General features: G+C 39.5%; 1 protein-coding gene across 1 annotated transcript in view; it reads left to right on the plus strand.

Annotated features, from left to right (window-relative positions):
- The window catches only part of LOC144518504 (transmembrane protein 132C), a 123,510-nt gene that overhangs the window by 54,855 nt on the left and 43,355 nt on the right, over nt 1-25,300 (plus strand). Inside the window, exon 3 of the mRNA XM_078251232.1 lies at nt 21,227-21,370. Within this exon, the coding sequence (XP_078107358.1) occupies nt 21,227-21,370 (144 nt within the window). The remainder of the gene's footprint in view (nt 1-21,226; nt 21,371-25,300) is intronic.

Here is a 25,300-nt window from a genome sequence, read left to right on the forward strand (position 1 = left end):
AGTTTAACTTCTCAGTGGGCTGTGTGTGCATGTGCAGACCTCAGCAGAGCAGTTATGCTAACTGGTTCCTTAATTTGCCTTTTCGGATGGGTTCTCCCTAAAATGAAGTCAGTAAGTAGGAACAGGAAACTGAGTTGTCAATAATCTGTTGATGAAGGCATACACACACACACACACACACACACACACACACACACACACACACAATTTCCAAACTCAATTATAGATTTACCATTTTCATGGTCTGTGTGTTTATTAGAAACAGCCTTTTTCTCGCTTTCTCCCCCTACCAGTTTTTATAATCTTTATGTCTCAAACTATTGTTTTCTCAATTCCCCTGTTTTCTCTGTATATGTCTCTCAGCAGAGCTCTAAATACATGTGCTTGCTAATTTACACGGACATTAAGCAAGACACTGTGGAATCAATATTACAAACACACTTCCCAGGTTACCTCACACACCTCCTTGGTATATTTGCCTGTATTTTGTTTGAAAATAATTATTATCAGGAGGTGAGAGAAGGAAAGCAGGGTGGTCCTTTGACCAATGCTCACTTCTACTCTTTAACCTGTTTTTTATTTGACAATTCCTGACATTTGTAGCACCACTTCTGTAAGCTATTTCAACTAGTTAAACCGTGTTATTCTGGCTATTGACCTCCGATACAGCTTTTTTTTCCACTTTCTAAAGTAGCTTCTTTAGTATAGTCAGCAAGTAGTGTTTTTTTCACCCATGCTCTTACCTTTCTTCAGTTACAGTATTTGCTTGTTACCAGCCTTCAACCACCCAATAAAACACATTTGACATATTCTGTGTGTGTGTGTGTGTGTGTGTATGTGTGTGTGTGTGTGTGTGGTGTGGTGTGGTGTGGTGTGTGTGCGTGTGTGCATTTGGGTCACTAAGAACTTGCATGTCCTGGGCTCCAGGTTCATTTCCATACCAAGCGGCTCTAGCTCGCTCCAATCAGTCAACAAGAATAGAAGAAAAAGAGAGGGGAGGAAGTGAGAGGGAGGGATGTTCAAAGCTAGCGATACAAGTGTGGAAGTGAAGGTGAAAAATGACAAAACTTATAAGGCTAGAGGAAGTCACTGCTCTTACTTTCTAACTGTAAAGAAGAGGCAGTAGATGCATGCAAAGTCAATGAAACAAGCACGATGGAGGCACATTCGCTCTGGGCGGTTGTGTATTAAAAGGAATAAGCATTTGCTCCTTTTAAAATGGTCAAGTTGCACAAGACATTCACCTGATATACTGCAAATGCCTGTCACTTATGTATTGTATTCAGCATTGCAAAACAATTCCCATTTCTTTGTAGTCGTAACAACTTCCCAAAGACTACAACTTTTCAAACTGACTGCATGCACTACTACTGTTTATTTTCCTAGTCATGTCTCGTGAAAATTCCATCAATTATAAGTAAATAATGTACTATAGTAATGAGTTTTCACTAATATTATGTCACCAGTGCAGTGTAGGTGAAGGATGAGTAACCATGGGGCAAAGAGTGCTGAATGGTGTTTTTTAATCCAACCAACGCAGTGTAGTAAATGGTTGAAATGAAAAATCCCACATGAAACCCATTGAAATTTAGGAGGTCTTGGAAATGAACTCCTGCTAGAGAGTGATGAGAGATAAACTGAGACAAAGTGAGTAAAGGACAGAGACAAAATATTCTCTTATTTTCTGACAAGATGCGCTGATTTGACTTTTCCTTTTTTTCATAAAACAAGGCAAGACAAGGCAGCTTTATTTGTATAGCACATTGCAATTCAAAGTGCTTTATATAAAACATTTAAGAGCAGTTAGAAAACGATAAAAAACAAAAAAAAACAAAGCAGATTAAAACATAAAAGACAAGAATAAAATTGACAGTGCAGTATAAGAAATTAAACATTAAAGGGCCGTTATTGAATGTCATACAGTGTCATCAATGCAACTTCAGTATAACAAATGAACAGTTATTTAAAGAAAGGCAACATCAAAAAGATAGGTCTTTGGCTTTGAGCCAAATCAGAAACTGAGAACAGCCTCCTTCATGCTCAGTTACATTTAATCCAACCCGAGAGCTGCTTAGTTCAACCACAATGTCCTCATGGCCCGCCATAGCAGCTGTACTGAGGACTGAGTGCTGTTCTGTACATCAGCAGCAATCTAAAAGGGAGAGAAGAAGGGTGACAGAGAGTAACCCTGGTGGCAGGAGAGGTTAAACTGGCAACCTTCTTACTACAAACATTTTAAGATTTAGGTCAACCGGTGCCGCACATTTGGAATAAATGTATGAAAGTGAGAAGGTGCTTTTACTGAGAAACAAAAAGAGAAAGGATGGCACACTCAAAACTCTCCTTCACACAAAATTAGCCGTGTTAGCTAATTGCAGGTAACAGAAGTGAACAAGAGACCAACAGACCGATTGATTTTGACACAGAGAGAGAATGAGGAGAAAGAAAAATTTGACTTGTTCGAAATAGGCAGGATGTGACGGCGGGAAACGCGAATGAGAAGAGAGGGATAAGGGGGAAGAGGTTGAATTGATAGGCTTTGGAAGGAAAGAGAATAGACCGAAAAAGGGGGGGAGGGGTTTGACTAATTGATAGAAGTGAAAAAGGGAAACAAAGGGAGAGAAGGGTGGCGAAATGCAGAGAGTAAGAGACTGCATGAGAAGGAGGGAATTTGACAAGCTGAAATGGTACAAGTGGGCGCAGAGTGGAGAGAGACTGAATGTGCTGTAGAGAGAGAGAGGGAGGGCCCAGTGGAGGTGCAGTGCACCATGTAATTGTCCCTTGAAAGTCCTGGGCATCACATAGTAAGAGAGAAAAGAGTGAGAGACCTAGAGAAAGAGAAATAGAGAGAGGAGACGAGAGCAGGGCAGTTCTAATGCAATTAGGGTCTGGAAATTGAAAGTACAATTCTCCCTGGGATCTTTGCAAGAGTGGTTTGTGTGTGTGGGGTGGGGGTTTGGATGGGCTGTTAGCTTTCATATCTACCAAATGTCTTCATCCCTCCCCCCTCCTGTTCAATCTCTTCATATCTCCCTCTCTCATTTGACTTCTCAAAATTACTCTCTCCTTCCACAGTGCCCTTCCTCCATTTATTGTCTTCTTCTTTCCCTCCCCCCGCTCTCTCTCCATCCATGCATTTCTGTATATATACATAGACCCATTGCCGGCGTTCACAAACACAAAATACTACTCCACCTATATGTTCCCTTAAAATGAATTGGTGTTCCAGTAAGGGCTTAAAACAACACCAGTCACTCTGGTTAATTACCTGCTCTAATTAGTTGTGTGCATAATTACCACTGGCAAATTTAAATGCTGTGCCCAAGAATACTTTTGGCCCCATTAGCACCTGTGTGTATGTGTGTGTGTGTGTGTGTGTGTGTGTGTGTGTGTGTGTGTGTGTGTGTGTGTGCGTGCGTGTTTGGGTGTGTTTGTGATGTGAACAGAAGCATTGCGTGTGCATGTCAGGTAGTGTTAGTCCATAGAGTCAACCTTTGCTTTCCATGCTGGCAGTGGGACAGGAAGGAAGTAGGTTAGGCGTGTTCTAATTGCTCCAGCAACAAGGTGATTGACTCCCAGATACCCCCATAGGCTCGTTAGCATCTCGTTAGCAACTGCAATTAGTGTCTTAACAGACAGGGTGGACAACGAGGGACAGCAAGACATTGGCTGCAGAGGTGAAGAGGTTTAGGATACGGAGAGTGGGTGAAAATCGTTCTACCTTGCTGAAAGACATGATTTGATCTACAGTATATTTAACATAGTAGACTTTCAACTACCCAGGTTGCTCTTAAGATTAGCGTAAGAGTTTGCCTTTCTGTTACTGCTACGCCACAAAGATGTGTGGCATAGGTGTGTGTGTTTATTTATTTAATCCTCAACCTTCACCTCCTGATCTAACATGGGAAAGGGAGATGTAGGTACACTGCAGGCTCAAAGTATTCTACAGCTCCATATTGCATTGTATTTGCTTAGCCACACTCACTTTTGATCAATCAAATCCAATCTAGAAAATTTCTCATAAACTATATCCCGTGCACATTTTCTAAGACACGTTAACTGGCATTTCACAGAGATGGATAGCAATGGTAGTTTTCAGCATCTATTGTACCAGTGTTTTAAATATGATAAATAATGAGGAAGGTTACCTAAGCATCAATGCTTTTTTTGAACAACATCCTGGCTCAAATCCACACTTCACACAGGTACCTGATACAATCGGAGTCTCACACTATTGTCCACCCACCCACTGGGAGTTTATTGCCTTGACGTTATCAATTGGACATGTTTCATCGCACAGTGTGTGGTTGAATTAGTCACACAAGGATCAACAGTACCTTCAAAAACGCCCTCCTATCCACGCCCGTTCTCGGCTCTCATCAGTCCTATACGCCTACACATATTATGCTGTGCCTAGTTCAGGCAATTATGCCTAAACAATGACATATAAGCCAAAGTTTAGAAGGGCTGGCAGTTGCAGCGAAATGTTGTATGGGAGTGGAATATGTGTTCACACACGACGCAATGATAATTATATTGTTTAAAGTAAATAGGCTGTTGACTACATGCTATTTGCGGTGTGAGAACATCCAACAAATCACTACAAGATAGATTACTTTCACAGGCTTTCAGGAACCAGCCAATCTGCCATACTTTCTGTAATATTTGTTCCATGATAAACAGTTCCACCTACCAAGTGCTAAGTTTATGAGTTAAATACCGCTTGTTGAATTTTCACAATTTTTTTTTCAAAATTTCACTCTACAAAATACATTTCTACAAATTAATTCTTAAATGACATGTTGTATCCCAGGACTTGTGCCCTTTTCTATCCATAACTTATCAATTCAAAGAGGAGATGGTGAGGAGGAGCCCAGCATGGGACCAAGGCTTTGGTGAACCCTGGGCTAATGAATTTATTCATTTATTTAATATAATGTTTTTATAAAATAAAATAAAACAGAATAAAGTAAACTTAACATAACCGACAAAAATCAACATTGAATTTCAGTCATAGAAATAGAATGTGAGTGCAATGGACATTAAATGGACAATAAAATGGACATTGCCGTGCTCATTTTACTAGTTCAAGAGAAAATGGAGATTGTTGTTATGGTGACAACATGAAGCAACGGAAACAAAAGACGCGTCTTCATGCCACTCCATGTCACAAAACCTCACCTCAGTGAGTCCGGGACTTGCCGCAAGTCGGTTTATACGGAAGTTTAACTCCCAATGAAAGAGTGGAAATTTGGCTCAAGCTCAGTTAGTAATGATTAGTCTGAAGTCTTATAGATCACAAAAAAACATTTCAGCGTTTGGCCAAAGCCTAAAGTAATTACTCTGTCTAACAAATAGATGTGATGGAATCACACAAACACACACGTACACACAGTCCCACACACACACTCACAAGTATAAAAAACGACACTCAACCCACACACAACCAAATAAATGAGCCGGCACTCCTCAGGCCTAATAGTCTGGCTGTAATTAACATTGTCATAGTGATAATAGCCATTTATCCCTGACATATCTCACACACACACACACACACACACACACACACACACACACACACACACACACACACACACACACACACACATGGTCCAAAACCTCTATCTTGTCTAGGCAGCTCGCCCAGCTGTCACCTCCCTCATCCGTCTCTCTCTTCCTTTCCATCCCCTCCTTTTTCTCATCCACCTCCTCCTCTTCAGTATTTAGACCTCATGATCCTCCTTTTCCCCCTCCTTCTCCTATCTACTCTTCTTCTATACTCTTTGTATAGTGTTCATTTTTCTCTCTTCACTCCATCGTCTCTCTTCCTTTCTCTCACTTCCTATTCAAATATTCGAACCACATCCTTCTTCGTTTCACCATGTGAAACGAAGAAGGATGAAGGAGGTTCTTTCTTCAACCTTTCCCCTACTTAGTCCGTCTGTTTCTGTCTCACATTGTGACCTTTTCTTTTTAACATGCTGTGTTCACACTGCAGAACAATATTGTCAGCAGAAAACTGTTTTCCCCCAAATTGATTTCTACCATAATAACAAAGACTGGCACAGTTGTGGTAGACAAGGCGTGGACCCAAAAGGAGATTCAACAGGTGGACTAGGTAGTTTAAAAGGCTCCTTACTGGTGGATTTGTTTCTAACAGGAACGGCAGGCTTAAATCAGGTAAACAAACAGAACCAGCGGACAGCAGGGCATCCACAAAAAACATTTTTCAGGCAGGTAAAAGGTGAACAGATAACACACAAAGGAGGGTGTTCTGGGAGAGAGATTCATTTATAGCTTACCTTAGGTCAGCCCAAAATACACACATGTACGCACGGGACCTATAGACATGCATTATGGTTGTGGAGAGATGTCAAAGTGATGGGGCTGCCTTAGTCAGCTGTCAGTCAGGGGATTCAGTAGTCTTGCATTACCAGACCTATCTGCTAGCTAGCTGCTTTAACAGAGTAATTTCCCAGTTTGGGATTAATAAAGTCCATCTATCTATATATCTATCTATCTATCTATCTATCTGTAGCGTAAATAATCTACACGTGTATTGGATTTTGGATATTAATATTGAATATCAATCTAATTAATTATAGATGAATAATTATTTGCACTCATGAAAATAGGACACCACTTTGAGTTTTCTGAGCCGAAGACGCTCAAATTGAATGGATTAAATTATAAAATATAACGTATAAAGTAATATAATCATTAATTATGTTTCAATTAAGATTTAGTATTTCAGTCTCAAATTGAAAGCCGTAGAGTTCGTAGCTGTACCTTGACCCGAGATTCTGTTCATGAACAAGATACAGATACAACGACTTTACCAATAAATGAAAGGATTTATTAATCAGATAATTAAAATAAAATAACCAGGTACTGTAACATAGAAAAAGGCAGGATAAATGACTGAGATATGAACACAGACTAACTGTTGAATTGAAACTTTAGTGATGGGGAAATGATTTGAAAACTATGAGGAAAAACGAAGACTTAGGGAGAGGACTAATTAATCATTTTAAACTGAATTTAAACTGACTCAACAGTCGTCTCTGATGGCGGCTCACAGAAAGAGCAAAGGTTTCGTCCTCTGACGATCTGTGTCCACCTTCAGGAGGAATCAACGAGCCACGTCCTCACTGGCAAGATTGCTTTGCAGGAACAGGGTCTGTTTGGCCGGCTGGCCCACGTCTGCAAGCAGTGTAGACGTTCAACAGCGGTGGTCAGCTAGCTGATGAGTTGATGATAAGACTCTTACAACTTGAGCAGAGTTGGTTTTCAATGAGTCGGTGTTCATTTGATGTGTCCAAAAAGGATCCACTTGAACAAATAAAAACTTTAGATTTGTAAAATGAAGGTTATTGAATTAATTAGTTTTACATCTGGAAATGCATTAGGATGACATTAGTTATTACTTTTGGGTTGTAAGAAAGTTTAGGAGTACATTTAAAACATGTTTTATCTGATAGCAGTCAACTCACTGTCTTTGTGGTTTCAACTTCACCCACATAGAGAGTTGGGTCAAAGGTGCAGCTGGAACAGCACCAGTCCAATACACAATCTGTATGTCACTAGAAAAAGAGTCTTTGGATAATTAAGGTGAATTAAAAATAATACCACCGATTTCAGGCTACACAATCCCCCACACGATGTGATCTTCAAATCGTCCATTTTGAAGGCCGATGAGGTGGTAGACGGCATCTCCGGTGGGAACAGCCAAGTGAAACAAACAGCATAATTGTTCACAGTTGATGTCTTATCCTGAGAATAACAAAACAAAAAATGCTATCAATGATTGTTACTAAAGGTGTTCTATTCTACTAGGGTTACTTAATCCTATCTAGCTATTTGAAATACTCATGCACTAAAAAGAAAAGGGATGAGAGATGAGAAAGTACTCAAGCCAAGCTGTCAACTAAGTATTAACATCACTGAACATATCAGACATGAGCAGGTAGCCAGCTGTGTATGCGATCATAGTCAACCTGTAATAGAATTAGTAGGTTTTCCACTGAACCTACGGTCTTAACGAGGGTCTCGGTATGGGTGTTAAGCATCAAATCGTACATTGAACGGTTTTCAAAAGTTTCTAGTTGGATCGGTTGTTTTCGTAATTCGCTCTAGAATATCACACTCAATTTCAGACTGCAGTTTATTATAGCGCTTGATAGCAACTACTGTATGTAGATAGCATTGACGGAGGAGATTGCTAAACTCAAAAAGGTTTGGTTTTGTCACCTGTTGGTTCACCCACAGTTGTTAAATCTTAAGTTAAATTTAGATTAAAAACAGATTAGAGGCGACAGTATTGTGGATGGTAAACTTGACTAGAAAAACACATCTCTAAAGTGCTGTGTTAGCACAAGAGTATTATCTGGCTACACCGCCTATCTATTCTAGCCTGGCTCCGCCCTCCTACTTACTTCCACTCAATTTTCATTTCCCTTCAGTACTCCGTCTGGGTTTGTGGTATATTCTTAGGTTTTCTCCGGTCAAATATTTGGCACTCCAATCAGCGAACAGAGGGAACGAGCGAAGCCATTCGGTCCATTGTGGCAGCAACGCTGCCAAATATCCAGAAGTTGAAGCCCGAGCAAAAACAATCTTTGCTGAGTTGTGTTGGTGGCCATGATGTTGTGGCCCTCCTCCCCACGGGGTTCGGGAAAAGTTAGATTTTCCAGCTCGCTCCGTTAGTGGTGAAGGAGTTGGCTAAGGCTAACGCTAGCGATGCTCATGCTAAATATAAGCCGATAGTTGTTGTCGGTCTCCCCTCTTGTTGCACATGCGCATGACATACGTCACGACCAAACGTTAGCGATTGGTTATGGCAGATCCAGAGTGGCTCTGGGCAGATCCAATAGTTTTAAACTTCAACAGAGTACCCGCCTTCAAGGAAGTTAACACCTGTCAATGGAGAGAGGCCAGACTCTCTGTACAAATGAAATGTACCAGAGTCTGGTAGGACCAGGCTATATTTATTCTGGGATAGGGGAAAAAACACTCTGGCTTGTTTGTATGTCCACCAATCACAGCCGTCCAGGGCCGTGCTATGCCCCAATAGTTGAAGTAGTGAGAGGGGAGGGACATCCGGATGTCAGGCTTTATCCCAGCCAGGTACATCTGTTGAGCCAGACTAGGGGTTCAGTCCTGATGTAGATAGTACTGGTAAAATTATTGGATTTCAGGTTAAGGGGATTTAATTACCACTGTGCCTTATGGCTGTGTGGCATACAACATTAACCTGAATGCCTTTGGGTAAAATGTGCTGCATCAGACACATAATACACTTTTACTTTCTTAATCTAAACATTCAAAGACAACCACATACTGATACACGTATGCAGACTGTCTGTGTTCATAGATGTAAGGAACTGTTGTGATATTGATGATGCAACAGTTTCGAGTAAACAGTATTGACTTATGTGGCACAGGGCAGCCGCTCTGCTTAATCACAATTTCAGTTGATGTCAAGGTTCATTTACTTTAACAAGACCTGCAAAAACAAGCTATTCTCAGGACTTCTCTCTTAGACAAAAAGAGAGGGAGACATTTTAGGAAAAAAACAGAACCAACATGGGTAAAGTAAAACCATTTACTTGTAGGCATTACTGCATGCCACTTGACAACAATCGGCAACATAAAAGTGTTTCCCCCCCCCCCACTACAACTTTAAGGAAAAAACTATATATTATGTGTACATTATTATAGACACTTTTAGTAGTTTAGTTGTGGCCAAATAGCTAGATTTCACTTTTCTAACTTTAACTCCTCTGAGCTATTTCTATTCTTTAAATTACTTGCCTCTGGCTAGTAAACAAGCTTAATTTCCTGCTGTCTTTTTTTAACCAACATTACTTGAGTTAGGAGAGATGATAATGAAGATGAAGATCACAAAATAACTGGTCTGCTCTAAAGCGGTTACATCTCTTTGGGGAAAAGGGTTGCATTGTAAATTGTAAAGTGTCCCTTGCTCTATACAAAAGAGTTCAACTTATCTAGCAACAAAAAGTTTATTTTGGTTTACTGTGCTGGGGGCTCTCTGCACCAAATGCATGAACTTACCCATGTTTACATTTTGTATAGAGATTGCCCATTGTAATAACAATACTAACAATATAACTATAACAATTAAATCAAAATATCATTAGTTGAGGCAACAAAACACAAAAGACTAACAGTAAGGCCGGTTACACACTGCCTGCGTAGCGTGAGCATGGCGTTTCTGTTGCGTGTCAGCTGCGTGGATTTTTCTATGTCTTTACCCACCAGAAACATATCTGACGCGGTGCTGCTGCTGCCAGCCTTGTCTGGACACATGTATGTTTCCCATTGATAAAATGAAATACCATGTTAAACATAGGCGTAGTCGGGGTGGAGAGGGGTTGCAGTTCGGTGGGCTGGGGATCTCATCGCTGCTTTTTGCAGATGATGTGGTCCTGATGGCATCATCGGCCTGTGACCTTCAGCACTCACTGGATCGGTTCGCAGCCGAGTGTGAAGCGGCTGGGATGAGGATCAGCACCTCTAAATCGGAGGCCATGGTTCTCAGCAGGAAACCGATGGAGTGCCTTCTCCAGGTAGGGAATGAGTCCTTACCCCAAGTGAAGGAGTTCAAGTATCTTGGGGTCTTGTTCGCGAGTGAGGGGACAATGGAGCGGGAGATTGGTCGGAGAATCGGCACAGCAGGTGCGGTATTACATTCAATTTATCGCACCGTTGTGACGAAAAGAGAGCTGAGCCAGAAGGCAAAGCTCTCAATCTACCGGTCAGTTTTTGTTCCTACCCTCACCTATGGTCATGAAGGCTGGGTCATGACCGAAAGAACAAGATCCAGGGTACAAGCGGCCGAAATGGGTTTCCTCAGGAGGGTAGCTGGCGTCTCCCTTAGAGATAGGGTGAGAAGCTCAGTTATCCGTGAGGAGCTCGGAGTAGAGCCGCTGCTCCTTTGCGTCGAAAGGAGCCAGTTGAGGTGGTTCGGGCATCTGGTAAGGATGCCCCCTGGGCGCCACCCTAGGGAGGTGTTCCAGGCACGTCCAGCTGGGAGGAGGGGGAGACCCAGGACTAGGTGGAGGGATTATATCTCTAACCTGGCCTGGGAACGCCTCGGGATCCCCCAGTCGGAGCTGGTTAATGTGGCCCGGGAAAGGGAAGTTTGGGGTCCCCTGCTGGAGCTGCTACCCCCGCGACCCGGATGGTGAAGATGGATGGATGGATGGATGTTAAACATAAATATATACTGATTTGATTACAGCAAAGACAACGGAGGCAGTATTGACGGCAAAATAGGCTACAGAATATTTCGTTCTGTATTGACAGGTGCAATATTAGAAAATCGTTTTTTTTTTTTTTTAAATGACATTCATATCTGTATTTATATCAAAACCTAGATACTTTCAAACATCAACATGTCATTTATTAATATGTATTAGTGTCAAAATGACATCTATTTTGCTTGGAAACGCTTCCAACACGCTTGCGTGTCGCGTGAAAGATAGGCGTCGGTCCTATTTCTAGCATGCACGCATTTTCGGGGCGGCTCGAGCCGCGTCTGAGACGTGCGTGTCACGCAGACAGTGTGTAAGCTCTAACCTGTTAACATGGGAGCCGAAATATAAACGGACACGCCACACAGCTGACACGCTCGTGCGACGCATCCAGTGTGTAACCGGCCTAACCGGCCTAACAAGTTATTTGGAATTGTTTTATTTTATTTATTTTTTTTATTTAATATTTTTTCTGTGGGACCAGAGGGTTTATTAGTTGTCTTTATCCCAGCTGATGTCACTGCACCTATTTCCCTGCTTTTGTTTTTAGTTACATTTTAACAACAAAAAATTGTCCATTCAAAACAGCCACATGGGAATTATCACTATCTATCCAAATGTGCTTACTGTGTGTATGTGAATACCCAGCTTTCTTACAGCCAACATGTGCAGTACATTAAGGCATTTAAATCTAAAATACTGTCCAGGGCCACACCACACATACAGGCACACCCAATAAGCACACACACGAAAGGAAGTGCGATACACTTGATGTGTTTAATGGGTCTGTAGTAAATTACAGCTAAGTGCCCTCAACCAATTTTCCTTTCACAGCTGAGCCCTGGCACACACACACACACACACACACACACACACACACACACACACACACACACACACACACACACACACACACACACACACACCACACACACACCACACACACATGCAAGTGTCAGCAGGCAAACACACTCACACAGAAAACACTTTGTACAGGTTAATGTGACGAGCAAGACACGGAAAAAATAGCTTTAAAGAGCAAATAAAATATAACACAGTTCAGATAAAGTCAAGGTCCAGACTGTTATCTGTATTACTATGTGTTCATATGTTTCTATATGAAATTAGTCTGGTACTTCTTATGTGTTTTCATGTGCTAAATATGCTTTTGGTTTGATATTCAATTGTCTAAAAGTAGACTTACATCTTTACCTGAATATTACCTTTCTGTAATATGTAGCTGCTTTTGTTGAAACCTAATTCATACAATTGCATATCTTCTGATTATATGCAATCTGCATATGTTGTACATGAACCATGTTTATGTAAATGCAGCAAGACAACCCAACTTGAAGCAATCTCTATTAACGTGTTAACCTAGCCGTGAAAATGAAATTGGAGCAGTAACATGCTGAACATCTGATTTGCACACATGCACACCTTCATTGACTTCATTGCTTCACTAATGCAATATAAAATGCTATAAACATGCATGCATGTTGACCTTTAATTTTCTGTGGCCTGGCAGTACAGATCTCTAATGCACACAAACACATCCAAGCTTTCTTTATGTTTAATTCTGTTGTTTTTAGTCTCTTTACAATCAGATACAGATACATAACAAAACAAGAAGTTTAGGTTGAAAGTAAGAAATGGGGCTATTGCACAAAACCAGGATAAGGGATTAAGCCGGGATATTCAAGTTATCCTGGATGAATTTAGCTTTGACTTGATTGCACAAAAGCCGGTTGAATTAAACCCAGCCAAGTATCCATGGAGATGTATTCTTTGCAGTTAGCCTGCTCCAGCCAGGCTAAAATTAATCCCAGAGTCTTCTGAATGTGTTCTGCTTTATTTTTATTAACATGCATTACTTGTCACCATTGCTGTCACAAGTTTGATTTAAATCCTACTATTGCAGTTGTTTAGATGGTTAGAAATGGTTGCACTGGCACCGGAGATTGAATGGGACAATGTAGCTGTATTCCCAGATGACATTAATTGCAGACGGGTCAGAGACCAACACATTCATTATTTCAGATGACTGATTTAATTTTGTTGTTGCTTGTCCTTCTCTAATAAAGGATAGTTTGTGTTACTCCTTAATATGTAGGCCTAATGTTGTTTTATTAGGTATTAGTAGCTTACTTTGGTTTCATAACCTCAATTTTAGTCTCACATCACTGGACCAATAACTTGGCCTATATAGTGTAGTGTAGTGTACATTCATCACACAAGGAACGCCACAATGCTTTTTAATCTTTTTATTTTGGTGCTGTCACTTGTCAGCTTGGAGCTGGGGAGAGAAAAAAAAACACGATTAATACATTGATTTACAGATATGCTTAAAGTGTGTATTGAAGTCACTTACTTATTTTTCTAGTTTCTGTATCTCCAGATCCAGTTTCCTCAGTGTTTTTTTTTTTTTTTTTTTTTTTCCATACCAAGGTCCAGATCCTGGAGACTTCTTTTGCTGACAGCAATCTGTACATCTGCCAGCTCTATTTGTTTCTTCAGATGTCGTGTGTACAGATATCTGACAGTTTGTGAATTCTGTAAACCACCCATTGATTAGCACAGCAGGACTTGTGCATAATTTAGATTTCCTTTAGCCAATACTGCAGAAGTCCATACCCCCTGTCATATTGAAAAGTATTTGTATTGACAGGATGTGCCAAGCCATATGATTTTAATAAATAATACTCACTGTATCATCGTCTGGTGGCAGGAGAGTGACTGTGTCGCTGGACACTGCAAGGGAAAACAAGGTCAGACAGTCCACATATGCCTATATAAATGGTTGATTGTGTTTGATGTGCAGTACTGGAAATTTACCTTGTATGAAGAGGGCAGTTACTGCAGGTGGAACAGAGTCAGTAGCTGTCCCACCCTGAATCCCTTCCATCACAGGCCTTCCTTAGTTTAAGACAAGGGCCATTTCCTCAGCTGGGGTGAAGTGAAATGAGCCTTCTTCTTAACTGCTAAAATCAGTTTCATAAATCATAAATTATGTGAGAAGGCATCTTGTAAGTAATTTCCACATACCATTTGCACACTGTTAAGAATTAAGGTACTTACCAGCCTGCAAAATGTGTTTATATTTTATCTTGACTTGTTGCCAGGTTCATGTTCAGGTCATGTGTGTTCTGTATGAACATTAATTGTAGAGAGATATTTAGAATTAGCTTATAGAGATGTGTGCATATGGTTGTAAAACACATTCTCGCATTGTGAATAAGGGTTTGAAATTAGGCCTAGTCTAGGGTACATTTCCCGAGGAACATTAATTCCCTCTGCCCATTTTAAGGCAAAGTAGGCTAAATAATAATACATTTTATTGATATAGCGCTTTACATGGTACTCACAGACACTTTACAGTAAAACCAGCACATTTAGCACATAAAAACAGATAAAACCAACACAAGCATATTAAAAACAATTAAAACAGAGTGTACAACTTTGTAAAAATGTGGAGTGGCAAGTAAGTAGATCTTTTTAAATCCTTACGCATTCAGTCGGTCCGCTATTGTCTGCCAGGATTTTTCTCTCTGTTTAATAACAGCAGGCATATTTCCCTTTTTGCATATTATATGCTTCACCTCCTCGTAACTTTCCATTGAAGCTGCTGCTCAGTGGAAACATATGCCACACGCGTCTTCTCCATTTCTGCATCAGTAAATCTATGATCGATACCGTGGTCTATTTAAGAAAGCCGTGAACTTGCACTTATCCCAGCTATCTACACCTGGCTTGACATAGCTTCACCTTCTCATCCTGGCTCGGCCAAACGTGCAACAGATTAAGCCACGATGAGTGGATCACACAAAGTCAAACTGCGCTTTTTCAGTTATCCTGGATTTCTTGAGAGAAATGAGAAACGTAACATTGCCAAAGCAGTATAGGGAGATAAAGATCTGCAAGAAAGCATCCAAAGAAAACCAATGTAATGAGAAGAAAACAGTATTCTGGCCACATTGTTCTGAATTCTTCTTTTTCCCTTTCCTGCCCTATTATGTACCGTACATACTCAGATGAACACACTATTTAGTATTACACTGCTTTGCTCCTGGTCACACTCAATAAACCATCCAATAACAGCGCTCTCCCTCAAACTGTTACTTTGGCTGTAGCTTATTCGTCAAGACATCATGGAAGTTTCTTAGTAAATATAAAACTGCCTGTGTATTCTCCCCTTTATCCTCTCTTCTTCTCTTTTTATTTCCTCTCACAGTGTCTAACTTGCAGTCTTCTTCATTACCAGTTTTATTTGTATTTCCCTTTCTTGTTTATGTATTCTTCTCTCTCACACTTTTTTTAGTGTATGCGCACACAGAGAAATAACTGCAATTTAATAACGACACAAGGTCTTGATGAAATCAAATCTGTTACTAGAAGATATTTTTTAGCTTCCTGATGAAAAAGCCACTTACCCCATTAACATTTAGCCCAATTAGCTAATTGGATAATATGTTGATAAATAAAGAGGTTTTAATTTCTTTTTATGTTATTTGGTGGCTTCAACATAGTGTTTGTGGTGTTTACACATGTGTCTGTGTGTGTGTGTGTGTGTGTGTGTGTGTGTGTGTGTGTGTGTGTGTGTGTGAGAGAGAGAGAGATAGAGCAACAGAGAAGGAAGGCGAGACAGAAAGAGAACTGCTTACATACTCTCATTGTCACAGTTAGAATTGAATTTGTACAGAAGAGCAAAAAGCTCCAGTTTTTTCACTGTGTCAACTCTTTTAGAACACTGTGTGTGTGTGTGTGTGTGTGTGTGTGTGTGTGTGTGTGCGCGTATGCGTGTGCACACAAACATATTTATTTTCTCTATTGCTATTCCCTCTTTTTCCCTCATCTCTCTGACTCACTCATGCACACACACAAACACACACACACACAAACACGCGGGTGTATGCAAGAACATACATGAATGGACCTCACATTCATTCATACATAGAAATACTTGACACACAAGACCTCACCACATGCGCGCACACACACACAAACACACACACCTCCTCTGAGCTTATCTCAGTGCACTGTGGAGCAGCTTTTGAAGGCAGTAGGGAGCCAGCTGTTGACGAGCCACTTAATAATTCCCTTGGACAGGCATGACATTTTTTCCTTTTCTCTCTCTGTCTCCTTTGCTCTTGCTCTAATATTCTTCTTCCTGCTGTGTTTTATATATTTTTTTCATTTTCTCTATTTTTCTAATTTTGTGCTTTGTTTTTTTTTTGTACTCCCTTCTCTCTGTCTCTTCCATTTCTCTCTTTATTTGCTTCCTTTGATTCATCTTTGTGCTAGTAAACGCAAGACCTTATTAACATGAAGGTTAATAAGGTACCTGCAACAATAGTCTGCTTCTTGAGTAAAGTACGGGGTAATTAGGCAGGTTTTCTGAACATGCATTCCACCTGCATTGGACCTACTTTATTCATATTAGATGACTGATTAATTTTTCGCTGTTACCATTGGCAGTTTTGGTTTATGTATTCTACCTCTCTCCTCAGGGAGTCAGTTCAATTATGATTAAACATGAACATAATTCAATTAAGTTTCTATCCCTATTAGAGATGCTTGTTCACCAACGTGTCGTGTTCAACCCAGGTCGGGAAGAGGGTCATGGACTCAGGTCAGCAGACGCAGGTTGACCCATGTAAATAGACTATCAATTAATGTTTAACCTGTCAGTGTATCCCTCTGAATGTGGTATTAAGGCCTACAGTGGCACAGCAAAATTCAATGCCACTTGTTTGCAAAATATGTGGTTGTAGAAGCTTGGTGATGTAAGGACTACTCGCAGGGCTGGTTAGTAAACTACCATAGCTGGTTAGGTAACTGCTAACAAGCTAGCCATAAGAGAACATGCTACCACTTGTCAGCCACAACACATCTAGTGATCGCATTATGAATTGCATGCTCACTAGTTTTAAGTGTCCCCTTGAAACCTACATTGTGTTAAAACTAGGGCTGTCAATCGATTAAAAAATGTAATCTAATTAATTACATACTCTGTGATTAATTAATCTAAATTAATCACATACATCATTTTTGCTGTGAAAGTATTTTAAATATTTCAATTCAAATGAATCAATGAATAATCAGCATTAGTGATATTAAAGTTAAAAAAAACTTGTTTTATTATTATTTTCACTGTTCAAATAATGGCCATAACAATCAACAATATGACCTAATATGCTGAGGAAATAAATTCAAAATTGCTTCAGGAATAAAGTTGGGTATCGTTTGGGTTTTTTCCGATACCGGTGCTAAAACGGTACTTTTAAAACGGTGCCGGTACCTTAACGGTGCCTGAACCAATACCGATACTTTTTAATAAAGTAAAAAAAAAAGAAGGGTACTAAACAACAGTTGGTGAAATTAAAGAACAGCTTGTTTATTGCTAAGGCCATATGGTCAAAATTAAATGATTTAATAATAATGTAATAACTATAACAATTACTTATTTCACTAGTAAATTGCTGTTGAACGACAAAAACAACCACCAGATGGGAAAAGGACATTTAACAATAACTTTGAATGCACCACAAGGCTATAGGTTACCAGTTTCATTGAACGCACCGTCTGTGTTTTTCCGACAACGGCAGCTGCAGATCCTCTACAGTGAAATACAGTCAAACATTACACTGTTTAGTGTTAGCTGTCTGCATTTTAACCGTGTTTAATCCAGCTACTAGCTAGCGGTAGGCTAACATTAGCTGCTGTCGAGTGTAGTGTTAACTAGCGTCACGTGCAGCGGTGTTTCTGTTGCCTGTAACGTCTGTTTTAGAGCATCCGAAATCGTTGCTATTCGGTCTGGTAGATACTGGTCGTTAAGGCACCGGTGCCGTATTAGTACCGGATTTCGGTACGCAACCCTATTCAGGAAGAAGATTTTTATAAGTAAATGCTAATCAATGATCCAGGCAGCGAATTCTTGTCTCCCTCCTTCATTTTACAGTCGAATGGTGGCTAGAACCGCTCTGGGTCAAAGGTCAATATGGAATGGATTAATCTGCGTTATTTTTTTTAACACGTTATTTTTTCTCAGATTAATTACTCGAAATTCACGCGTAAGTTATTTTGACAGCCCTAGTTAAAACTCACTTTTGTTTTGTTCCCTTGTGGTGAGAATGAATTTTTCATTTGCTTCTCCATATTTTTATACTTTTATTAGATTCCGTGCTTTGAGCCATTTCAGCCACCATAGCAGATACTGTACAACCTACATCACCTCTGTAGATCCTCGATTCAGATAAAGAAAAACTCCACACACCGACACAGAAAGTAAAACTATTTAATGGCCACTTTTTTGCCAGTTGCCAGGATGGAAATCAGATATAAGGGTTTTGCAGGAGGCAGCAATATAATACCTGCATATCCAGTAACTCATTTTTTTATTTCTTTATATGGTTCACTGGTTGTTGTTGTTGTTGTTGTTGTTGTTGTTGTTGTTGTTGTCATTTCTTTTGGCCTGTGGTGCAGATAGCAGAGATGTAAACGTGATGTTATCTGTTGCACTACTATAGCCTCCAAGAGGCTACTGCGACGAAATACACATACAATTTAACATACACATATAAGCTACATACTAACATAAACACATCCAGTCTTCCTCTTTGATTTTTATCCCTCCATCTGCTCTCGTTCCCTTGAGGCGGAAGAAGAATCTTACAGTTAATTCGTAATTCGTGAAAAAAAAGAATCTCTGCAGGTCTACTTTTTTTGTGCCCTTCATCTTCCTCTCCTGTGCTCCCTCTTTCATCTTTCCATGCTTTTAATCCTGTTTGTCCCTGCTTCTCTCCCTCCTACTCTTCCTCACCTGTTTCTCACCTTCAACCTGCATAACTCTCTTCTGACGTGTTGCATATCTACAGTATCTATTTCTGCTTTCAGGCAAGACTGAGCAGAGTGTAAGGAGGAGAGGGAAAAAACTAGGAGAATTACAGATTAAGAAAATGTATTTGTGTGTGTGTGAGAGAGAGAGAGAGAGAGAGAGAGAGAGAGAGAGAGATCTCATTAAAGAAAAGGTCATATAGCGGTGTGTGGCAGAGAAGGATAGGTCATTAGGAAACGTGTACTGGTCACATTCGCTTAAACTCTTGAGTGTGTGTGTGTGTGTGTTAAGTGTGAGCGTGTTTGTCAGAGGTCCTATCTTGTTAAGTGTATTTGTGTTATTTGTGTGTATAAGTGTGTATCACTGCTGATGCCGTTTATACTTGTGTGTTTGTGTGTATATGTGTTTGCTCTTCTCTTAGTCTTCTTCCCGTTTCTGCACTTTTACATAGGTTTCTATATGTAACTGTGTCTGTAAATGTTTAAATGTATTTAACAAACAAAATACATGTGATGGTCGTGGTTCTGAGTTTCCATGTTTCCCCCACATTTTCTTGTGTTTGTGTGTCTGTCCTTGCTGACATCCTGCATCATCATGTATCCTCTTAGTTACTGTAACAATGTTAAAATGTCATTTTACATTATAGATACACACGCACGCATGCACATGCACACACACACACACACACACACCTTGCTTGCACTGTGCTTTTTACTTGTGTGGTAGAGCAGGTTTTCCATTAATTAAAGTTTTGGTGGTTTGATCTCTGGCTCCTTTCGACCACCTGCCGAAGCATCTATAAGAATTGTGGAAAGTACATTTATTCCAACAAAAAAATGTGCAAGTCCATGTCCTAACTTTCGAAAAATGTGCTCAAACTGAAGATGTAAAATGTGTCCTCACAAAGACAAAGATACAAGAACACACACATTATTGTACACCGAAGGTGCAGAACATTTTGGATTGAAACCATTTCAATGCAAACTGTGTCTGGAGACAATGCAGTACATTTCTTCTTCATCTTCTCTGTTGGCATCCTGTATGCTCTGCTGAATTCCACAAGAGACCAATAGCAGATACACACAAACACACTTCCCATCCAGAAAGAGTGGGCCCAGCGAAACACAGCATAATCAGACTGTGTGTGTGTGTGTGTGTGTGTGTGTGTGTGTGTGTGTGTGTGTGTGTGTGTGTGTGTGTGTGTGTGTGTGTGTGTGTGTGTGTGTGTGTGTGTGTGTTGGCGGTGATAAATGCCCTCTTGGAAACTCAATGCCAAATAATCAAGATTGACGCTGGCACACTGCGCTCTGAGGTGTCTGTGTGTGTGTTGGTTTGTTTGCGCTATTTTTGTTGGAAGGATCTAATCAAATGTAATCATGTTGATTACATTAATTGTAAGGTTTATAATCGCGTCTCTTTCTCTCTCTCTCTCTGTCTCTCTCTCTCTTCTCTCTCTCTCTCTTTCATTTAAAACTCTCCCCTGGTCCCTGTTTTTTGTTTATTCCTGCATCTTTCATCATCTTCAGACATGTCTACTTTGTCTAAAACATAAAAAGTAAATAGGACTGCTGTCGGAATAAATAATTCTTAGAAATAGAAGAATTCACAAAAATTGTGAAAATTTGAAAGACATTTTTTTTAAATGAACATTTTGCCTATTTCATTCTTCTTTCATTGCAGATGTTTCAGACTTTAAAACATGTTTATAGTTACTTTCCATTCAGGGCTATATTATAATAACATATTATAGTATAACTAGAAGGGCACTTGCAGAGCGCAGACCTTGCCCCGTCTCGCAATATTAACGAAAGTGAAAAATAATTTGTGTATCTACCCCCCTATTTGGATCCGCTCCAAAATGTAATAGATTCCTGCTTGGCCCATGCTACACCCTTCCACACATTTTCATGAAAATTGGGCCAATAGTTGTTTCGTTATCCTGCTGACAGACAAACAAACCAAGAAACAAACAACCAACAAACTAAACCTCAAAACACAACCTCCTTGGCGGAGGTAATAACTTGGTAGACTGTAATATAGTGCCAACAGGAAGAAACTGCGGCTTGAAGAATGATTTCTTTTAAAGAAACTTTTTCTTTCTCTTTCTCTCTCTCAGGACACAGAGGTGGTAAACACAGCCATTCTTACGGGTCGGCGCGTCGCAGTGCCTATCAAACTGGTTACCGTGGAAACCACCGGGCAAGTGAGGGAGGTGGACGACTTGGTCACCTGCAGCTCGACAGATGTGGACGTGGTCAAGGTACACACAGAGAGATACGTATATAGGAATTATAAATGAATTTGGTTTATATTTCTACCCACACGAACACACAGCTCCCGATGATCTGATGCATATTCAAAAACACAAATTCCGGCATTGCATTTTGAGGTAAGTATAGTAAAGTAAACCAGTTGATATTTTGCTTTGTGATTGCAAAACATGTGCTAAAGTAAAAAATGGGCTCAAACTATTCAAAGAATATCTTAAGTCATGGTCTATCAGGTAAGTTAAATATGGATTAAAAAAATCCTTTTTCAAGAGTTTGAGAAATACAAACGTTTAAAGAATAGGGAAATCACAATAATGTGAGGAGGTAAACTTGGGGGTATTTTACGCAGCAAGGGATCCATCTTGAATCATCATTATAATCTAAAATCTTGGAGGATTTGTGCTGTTCTCTAATTCGCTTTGTGCAACGGAGCATAATGAGACACTTATCACAGTGTGCAGGTCTTTTTTTAAATCTCACTTTCCATTTACTGAATGTCGTATTAAAGTCTCAGAATTGCTGCTATGTGGGGAACTTTGCACTTACTTGACCATAAAAAGCAATAGTTTCTTTTTTGTTCTGAAAGAGGGAACAAAGGTAATTTATATTTGCTTCAGTGTTTTGGTAAAGTAAAGCAGAACTAATAAAATACCATGAAAACATGCTAAACAGGTAAACAGATGTGTCCATTAGAGAAACTCCATAGATTGCTGTGTGATTACTAAACTACAGCTATAAGTCCCATCTTTAAATAAAGAAAATGGTTTGGTAAAGGTTGTTTTCTTTTCAGCTTCCAGACATTATAGAAAATAGTCTAGTAGCAGGTTGCATAAAAAATATGTCTGCCATTCAGCTGATTAAAAGTGCCCTGTGAAGTTTACATGCAGTGTTACTGACCAAAACACACTGTGTACATCCTTTAGGCCTAACAAATCCTTCGATTGATCTATATTTACTTGCTAGCAATCTTCCTCTCTTGCCTTTGTATTTTTGTCTTTCATGGCGAGCTACCTTGTATACAACGTCAATCATGCATATCCTCATCCATATGCCTGAGAACAAACGAAACAAATACCCACTCATGAAACTATTGCTCCAGAATGTAGTGGTCAAAAACTCAGGGTAGTGTTATCTCCCAACACAGCTTTCTGAAAAGTGGAAGGGCATACATAGTCAAAGTATGCCTGCTCAATCTACTGTTTACTTTAATTAAATTTTCTCCTACCAGAAAATAACCACATAAACACCTGCGCTCTTGTGTTTATCATACTTATTTGTGGTTAATGAAAACAAGGTTAAAGGTGTGTGCACGGAATCCCAATTTCTAAACTTTAATGCATGTCATCACTATCCTGCTTTTCTTTTTGACTCTGTAATCAGTCCTTACTGTCCGCTTAATCCCCTCAAGGTCACGGTCTTGCACTACCCCCCTGTGCCCTCAGTGAAACGCATCTTGCTGTGACAGTTTCAATATGAAGCCAATTTCCTGGTACAAGCCGACAGGAGTGGTGCCGTTTAAGTACAATCAATAGCAACACAGTGAAAATGGAAGGAACTCATTCAGATAGATGTAGTGTAGTGCATGCGTGCTTGCATGTGTGTGTGTGTGTGTGTGTGTGTGTGTGTGTGTGTGTGTGTGTGTGTGTGTGTGTGTGTGTATGTGTGTGTGCTTGCGTGCCTGTCCTTGTGAGCATGCATGTGAGTGAAACAAGTAGACAAGGAAAGTAAAGAGTTTGTGTGAGGGATGATCACATTTAGATCTTTATAGACAACAAGCATACAAATACAGAGATGCCTTTATGGAGACAGCATAACATGTAAATAATACCAGATCTTAAGCTTAACGTTAAAACAATAAGCAATCTAAAGCAGCATTTAGAGAAACCCCAAAGCAGAGTTTTGTCTCAACAAATTCACCTGATTTTGACCGCTGGAGTATTTTTGACTCTGTTAACTCAGAGTCAGACTAATTTTAATACTTACCAGGATCTCCAGTCATTTCTATTACTTTACTTCAGACTTTCTTGCTGTACATTTCGCAAAGTGAAGTCATACAACTACCCATAAGTGCTGCTTTTTTTTTTAATGAAACTGAAATATGTTGAACTCATGCATTTTTGTCTCATTTCTTAGCTACTGATCAAACCCTTTCCATCCATTCTGTATGCAGTCATGGCACATTTATATATAGTACTAGTAATTCTTCATTTCCTCTGCAAACCAGGGAATTTAATAGCAGGGGTGGACACAGACTTTACAAGCATTCATAGGAAACTGCTATCCTACCCTGCTGAAGTGTGAGCATCAACCCTGCTTTATACCATTGAAGCATGGACCCAAGTTTTCAGGATGAAGAAAAGATCCCCTGAATTACTTCAACATCCCACAAATCTAATTACATTATATATATATACATATATACATATATATATATATATATATATATATATATATATATATATATATATATATATATATATATATATATATATATACATACTGTATACAATGTACATTTTGGGTAAAGCAAGGCAATAACAGACAGGATTAGTAAAATAATACAGAGGCCCTTCTCACCAACTAAAAAAAAGGTGCTTTGAACAACAGCAGCTATTAAATAAAAACACATTTTCAAATATCTGCTGCTGATGTTTTATTTATGATGTACAGAAAGTGTCAAATGGGAAACGCTAAATCAACCAATTCGGATAAATTTTAGTACAGGGCGCCAATACTATGACAGTCATTGTTATAACACGGCACAGAGGAGACACTATAAGCAATTTAGCAACCTCCTCTTTCTTGCTGATTGTGTTTGTTTGTGTGGAAAAGAGTGTGTATGTATGATTGAGTGTTAGCAAACTGTTGTTTGTTGACATCTGATGAAAGATGTACCCTCTCTTGTATTTCCTTTTACACACACACACACACACACACACACACACACACACAGAAAGCTTTAACACAGACAGCTGTTTGACAATGGAACCCATAGGGTACAGCTTCAGGTAGCTGTAGCTGTCAGTGAGTCACTATGACAGCTGTAAAGTGCAATCCAGAGAGCCGACGCAGCATACACAGAGGACTATCTCACCCTGACCTGAGGCTCTGAAGCAGTGCTTCCACAGGCTTCATACAAAATGTGTATCTCTTGGCAGGCCTAAACTGCTACAGGTCCCTAACTAATAGCACAACAAAATACTAAGCTGTCCATTTAGATGTGCATGATTTAATGCCAGGCTCCCGTTATTTACATCATACAGTGGCTTTTTAATAGGTCCGGTTCGTGCTAAATATAACTTAGTTATCTGATAATTTTCTGACTTTACATTTTGTAAAGATTGTTTGTGTGCAGTGACTCTGGCACACTTGATTTACACCAACAAGTCCTTCATATTATATATATATATATATATATATATATATATATATATATATATTTTGTTTGTCGAGAAAGACACAGAAGACACTGACGGCCTATACGGCTGCCTTCTGTCTGGTTTTAATATTACAGTAAGTCAACTCAACTTCATATATATCGTACTTTACACACAACTTAGTGGATCAAAAGTGCTTATACAGCACAGAGAGAAAAACTGAAAAAAAGAAAAGAATCAGAATCGAGTTTATTGCTAAGTAGGTTTTCACCTACAATGAATTTGCTTTGGTGTTTTGGTGCATAACATAAACAAGTAAGAGAAAATTAAATCAACAATGAAAGCAAGTGATGCAAAAAAACAAAAGAATGGAAGAAAATTAAAATAAAAATATTTTTAAAAAGTGCAATATAAATATAGGAGACATACAAAACAAAAAAGTATAAAATGAAGTAAAAAATGATATCTAAAAAAAATCACACAATAGAGAAACCAAACACCACCAAGTCCTCCGACTAAAGTTTGTCCATGATGAACAAACTC

Source organism: Sander vitreus, chromosome 5, assembly GCF_031162955.1.
Source record: "Sander vitreus isolate 19-12246 chromosome 5, sanVit1, whole genome shotgun sequence".
In the NCBI taxonomy this organism is placed as follows: Eukaryota; Metazoa; Chordata; class Actinopteri; order Perciformes; family Percidae; genus Sander; species Sander vitreus.